Source organism: Neoarius graeffei, chromosome 2 (assembly GCF_027579695.1).
Source record: "Neoarius graeffei isolate fNeoGra1 chromosome 2, fNeoGra1.pri, whole genome shotgun sequence".
Classification (NCBI taxonomy): domain Eukaryota; kingdom Metazoa; phylum Chordata; class Actinopteri; order Siluriformes; family Ariidae; genus Neoarius; species Neoarius graeffei.
The window spans coordinates 45,270,072-45,276,071 of record NC_083570.1 but is presented as its reverse complement, the minus strand read 5'-3'; the positions used below and the strand labels follow the sequence as shown (position 1 = coordinate 45,276,071).

General features: G+C 43.3%; 1 protein-coding gene across 1 annotated transcript in view; it reads left to right on the top strand.

The window, feature by feature from the left end:
* The first annotated feature begins 731 nt into the window (after positions 1–731).
* caprin2 (caprin family member 2) overlaps positions 732–6,000 on the top strand; it is a 28,094-nt gene continuing 22,825 nt past the window's right edge. Inside the window, exons 1-7 of the mRNA XM_060907912.1 lie at positions 732–808; positions 950–988; positions 2,365–2,608; positions 2,694–2,756; positions 2,842–2,928; positions 3,022–3,257; positions 3,408–3,490. Of these exons, the coding sequence (XP_060763895.1) occupies positions 984–988; positions 2,365–2,608; positions 2,694–2,756; positions 2,842–2,928; positions 3,022–3,257; positions 3,408–3,490 (718 nt within the window). The 5' untranslated portion in view covers positions 732–808; positions 950–983. The remainder of the gene's footprint in view (positions 809–949; positions 989–2,364; positions 2,609–2,693; positions 2,757–2,841; positions 2,929–3,021; positions 3,258–3,407; positions 3,491–6,000) is intronic.

Genomic DNA, 6,000 nt, shown 5'->3' with positions numbered 1-6,000 from the left:
TGAATCGGTAGAGTTAGCAAGTATGGATATTGTGAATGGGTGGCACGGTGGTGTACTGGTTAGCACTGTCGCCTCACAGCAAGAAGGTTCTGGGTTAGGCTAATTGGTGGCTCTAGATTGACCGTAGGTGTGAATGTGAGTATGAATGGTTGTTTGTGTCTATGTGTCGGCCCTGCGATGATCTGGCGACTTGTCCAGGGTGTACCCCACCTCTCGCCCATAGTCAGCTGGGATAGGCTCCAGCTTGCCCATGATCCTGCACAGGATAAGCGGTTACGGATAATGGATGGATGGGCAGCATGGTGGTGCCTCACAGCAAGAAGGTCCTGGGTTCGAGCCCCGTGGCCGGCGAGGGCCTTTCTGTGCGGAGTTTGCATGTTCTCCCCGTGTCCGCGTGGGTTTCCTCCGGGTGCTCCGGTTTCCCCCACGGTCCAAAGACATGCAGGTTAGGTTAACTGGTGACTCTAAATTGAGCGTAGATGTGAATGTGAGTGTGAATGGTTGTCTGTGTCTATGTGTCAGCCCTGTGATGACCTGGCGACTTGTCCAGGGTGTACCCCGCCTTTCGCCCGTAGTCAGCTGGGATAGGCTCCAGCTTGCCTGCGACCCTGTAGAAGGATAAAGCGGCTAGAGATAATGGGATGGATGGATGGATGGATGTTGTGGACCCTTTTCCCCTTCCTCTACAGACGTTCTGACCCTTTTGGCTTTCCATATGGCGCACTGAGGCTGTAGCTTCCATTAGCGTCATGACGTCATGATTGCCCTCGCAGCTGCTGAGGGTCCCTTGATGAGAGTGCATAAAAAGGTGAGAGGAGCCTCATGGTTGGCCTTTCATTTAACAACTGCTGTATTTCTCTCTTTCTCTTTCTTTCTCTCTCCTCTTCTCTTCCCTTCCCCATCCCCAGGCCACCAAGCTCGGTTTCATTCTTTTCTGTGTTTCACTCAGATTGGAAAGGCTGCATTCCCAGCAGGAGACACGCATGAGGTCAGTCAATGCTTTTATTAATGCATGTTTTGTCATGGTGCTCTGGATGTCACTTGATGATCATCTCCAGCACAGAATGCAAAGTCTGGTCTGTTTCTCTACATCACTGTGTGTTTGCACTGGGGACTATTGTGTGTAGCTTTTTTTTTTTTTTTTGGCTGCAGTTTGATGAGGATGGTTCTGGAGCCTGCATACTTTTGCTTAGTCAGAGGCACAGAAAGTTCCTGGCTCACAATACACCAGTACAGACTTTTTTTTTTTTCCCCCCCTTTCCTTTGGTGTAACTGATGTGCCATTCCTTCCAATTTGGTGTTTAGGTTCTGGGTGCCATTATTTATGCACAATACCAATTCAGGTTTTCATTAAGTGCATTCTAGATGAAGATGCTGTGGAGTATGGGTTCTCAACCTTTTCTGCTTCAAGGCCCACTCATTCATACTTGTAAGGAGTTGGCGCTTGTTTAAAAAAAAAAAAAAAAAACTCTAATATCTCATCTCATTATCTGTAGCTGCTTTATCCTGTTCTACAGGGTCGCAGGCAAGCTGGAGCCTATCCCAGCTGACTACGGGTGAAAGGCGGGGTACACCCTGGACAAGTTGCCAGGTCATCACAGGGCTGACACATAGACACAGACAACCATTCACACTCACATTCACACCTACAGTCAGTTTAGAGTCACCAGTTAACCTAACCTGCATGTCTTTGGACTGTGGGGGAAACCGGAGCACCTGGAGGAAACCCACGGGGAGAACATGCAAACTCCACACAGAAAGGCCCTCACCGGCTACAGGGCTCGAACCTGGACCTTCTTGCTGTGAGGTGACAGTGCTAACCACTACACCACCGTGCCGCCCTAGACTCTAATAATCTATTGTAAAGTGTATTGATGGGCTGCGATATCACTCCCTGTTACAGATGGGAGCCCAGGAATTAAACTTGCAATAAATTATTTATTTGCATTTAAAACTGTATGGATGTGCTAGAAGTTGACCCGTGCGTACATGCATGCATACATTCTCAGTCAAAAGGGATTAATGATCCAAAAGTAGAGTCTGGTCCATTAACACAAGAACTTATTGCAGTGTTTGTGTACAGCAAACAAGCAAGTTGTTTCTCTTGTGCTCTGTGTGGATTAAATGTGACAAAAATAAAGTATTATTGTTCTTAATTTACCCACAAGTGTATTTATTCAACTTGACGTATACAGCAAACCAACTACTGGATCCGGGACACAACATCCTGAGCTATTTAGTATTTGGCTTCAAACTTGAGAATTTCATGGCCCGGTGCTTGAGAAACACTGCTGTAGAGCATCACAAACTTTTGTATGTTTTTGTTTAATCTTTTATAAAGGCTAATGTCTGTCTGTGCTTCAGAGAGACACGGGCCATGGTTCAGCTGTTTCCGTCTCCAGCCTCGGACGCCATGGTGCTCTCGGAGTCGGCGGAAGAAAGGGATGTCCGACCGGATGGCAGCTCGAGCGCTGAATCTCCTCGTGCTCTCTCGGCCTTACAGCTTGCCCTAAACCCCTCAGCCACTGTCTACCATGGGTATGAGACCTACATCGAGGACGGGCTCCTCTGTCTTAGGCACAAGATCCGCAACATTGAGAAAAAGAAGGTACTGTGTCCGTCATAAACTCTCAAACACCGACAAACTTCCTTGTACTTTATTCATTTGTTGCTTAAATACTGTACATGTGCAGCTCAAGCTGGAAGGTTACCAAATGCGGCTAAAGAATGGGGAAACGCTGAATCAAGACCAAATGGTGGGTGGGTTTTTTCTTTATCTGAAATATTCTTGACCTTGAACAAATGTGAAATTCTATAGCTGAGTTTTTATTCCTGTTTCAGGATGCAATAGGGAGGTATGATGAAGCGGTTCACAACCTGAAGTTTGCCAAAGAGTTGGAGAAGACCCTTTGTTCTCTCACTCAGGATGTAAGAACAGATTTGGGTTTAGGATTTGGGTTTAGGATTTGCCCTTCAATGTCTTCAGTATAAATGGTTTTTTTTTTTTTTAAATAAAATTAGCTGTTGAAGGCTCAGAGGAAGGCCATGCGGCGCGAGCAGATTCAGAGGGCGGAGACCGAGCAGAGGCGTTTGAGCACGATGCTGCAGGTGCAGTATATCCTCTGCACTCTCCAGAGGCACGACCTCAAGAAAATCTTCAATGCATATGAGCGTGCACGCTACCTGCCAGTGCCGGAAGTGGATAAGCTGCTAAACCTGGCTTCATTATTAGCTTGCAAGAGGGATCAGAGCATGAGGTTTGTGCAAGTAGCAATGCATTTAAGGAAGCCATGACTAGGTTTTATGTCTGTACATAACATTTTTAGCAGTTGTTTTGGATAAATGAGGAATGTCTGGGTCAGTCATTTGTAAGCACATCACAGCCATGCCTGTTTTTCTTCCTGCAGTTTGGAGGATCAGATGGAACGGGCATCTTTTGTTTACCTGGACCTGTTGAATGGTAGTGACCAACCAGTTGCTGGCTCGACATGTGCGTTCACATTCCTCCCTCTCAAAACCTCATATTGCCATAGCCTTATAATGTTCTGGTGCCCCACCCGAATGAACATCACCCTTCATGAGAATAGGGCATTTACACTTTATTTTATTTTTTTTCTGGTTTGAAAATTCTCAGCAATCAAGCTTGGACATTTTAAAGAAGGTTTTGTCCATACTTCCATGCTGAACATCTGTGCATGTGGATGTTCCTCTTCTATTCAGACCACAGGCTTATTTATTGGGATAGATATTTGGCTTATTTGGTTGTCTCTAGCCAAATCTGAAGCTCCTGGCAGAGGCAACCAGGTTTTATGCAAAAATCTCAGTACTTAGCAGAATTCATGGTGCTGTCCATCTTAAGTCTAAGTATTAATGCTCCACCTCCATGTTTTTCATCAGGTGGTGTATTTTTCACTGAGCTCTATATAAAATCTGGAGCGCTCATAGCCCATTCTCTGCTGTCGAGACGAGTGAAGCCATCTGGTTGCCATCTTGCCACTCCCATTGTGTGCATTTGGCTGTGTTAAACCATCGTATCTGATCAAATTTGCCCTGAGAATCATTTCCTGACTCCCTCTTATTTTCTCACCTTTACCCCCATTCCTTACACATCTTTTATAGCGCTCCCCTTCACTTTATTTTCCAGTCCAGTTGCTGATCCTTTTTTTGGAACGGCTCTTTTACTACTATTAATGGAAATTTTTCCTTATGTGGTGTATCTTTTTGTCCTTTCTATCCATTTTATTTATTAGATCAACACAAAGGCTGTACGATACTTCCTTTGTTTTGAACAGTTGCTGAAACAGGATTTTCTCATCTTATTTGCCATTTTTCACTTCAGTCATGTCTTAACGGTATTTATTGGACACAATTCACGGTCAATATTCATGCAGCTTGCGACCAATACTGTTGAGACCTGTCTGAGAAGTGAAAAATGGCAAATAACATGAAAATCCTGTTTCAGCAACTGTCCTAAATAGGAAGTATTGTACAGCTTTTGTATTGGAATAGATATTTAGATAATCGAGAGAACTATATGAAAGATGCACTGTGGAAGAGAAACTAACCATCTCAAGTGAAATTATAGTAGTAAAAGCCATTCAAAAAAAGGTCAGAAACTGGACTGAAAAGTAAAAGGGAGTGCTATAAAGATATGTAAGGAATGTGGGTAAAGCTGAGAAAATAAGACGAGGAAATGGGGGGGGGGGGAGGAGTCGGGGGAGACTTTTCTTGGGGGTAAGTTTGATTGAATACGATGGTTTAACACAAACCAAATGCATGTGATGGGAGTGGTAAGATGGTGGCCAGATGGCTTCACTCTGAGTGCTCATAGGCTCCAGATTTTATATAGAGCTTAGTGGTGTTTTTCCAGTGCATGCTCCTGTTGTGATCAAACATGCTGATGGTGTGCATGAACAAAAGTCTTGCGTGTTTAAGATGCTTGATCCCAGCTTTAATGCTTGGTGAGATTTAGTGACTTGCTATCAGGAAGCATATGGAACCCTTTCAGGTCTGAAACTTAATGGCTGTTTGTACCTAATGGCATTTTAATGGTGTCTATTTGATATAGAGTACCTGATTTGTACACTTTTTTTTTTTTTTTCTTCTTGTTTGAAAAGTTATTTTGGTTTCCTCATGGTGATGGATGACTAAGGGGATTTTACAAGTCTGCATCTTCATGATTGGGGGAGCTTTAATGATTACTGAAGGCTTGTTTGGATTTATTTAAAATTCCTTAAGTTTGATTATTGTATGTTTGAGAATACTGCAAGTGACATTTGTTTCCACAAGAGTTTCTTGGGTTGAGTAAAGGGGTGTGGGGCTATTTATTTAAACCTCTGCCAAGTTCGTTTTTAGTGCGGTTTGTTTCCTACTGTAAGCAGGATTGCACAAAGCCTACTGATCTGATTTCTGTAACCCTTGGTGGAAGGGTGTAGCATGGGCCATGGAAGAAGCCGTTAAGTTTTGGGCTGAATCCATGAATTTTATTTTAACTAAAGTTGAGACACTCTCTTACAATCCAGTAACTGGTAGTGCAGTTCAGTAGTGACAAAACATAGCCCATGTAGAAATACGATGACTTCATATCACATGTTCACAAGTATGAGCAATCCAATGGGATACACATGAGCCCGCAATTATAAATTTATAAACGCAGCCAGACTTATAAAGTGACTGTTTGCAGACTTGCATATCGGAGGTTATTCTGTGTAATCTTTATTTTATATAGGAATTTCCCTCATTTTAATGGAGGGTGCCAGTAATTCTGTAGAGCACAGTAGATTCATGGAATGAAGTGCATCCAAGACTTGTGGTACTGCTTGTCTACATGGTAGCCGCTGGGTCTTAAGTCTTAAATTTAATATTCCAAAATTAAGGCCTTAAATTGCTTTGCCCAAGTCTTAATTTTTTGGACAAAGGTCTTAAATTTACTCATACTATTCTACAATGTGAAAATGTGGGTTTTGTGTAACATCAGTGAATTTCTTGGAGTATGCGCAA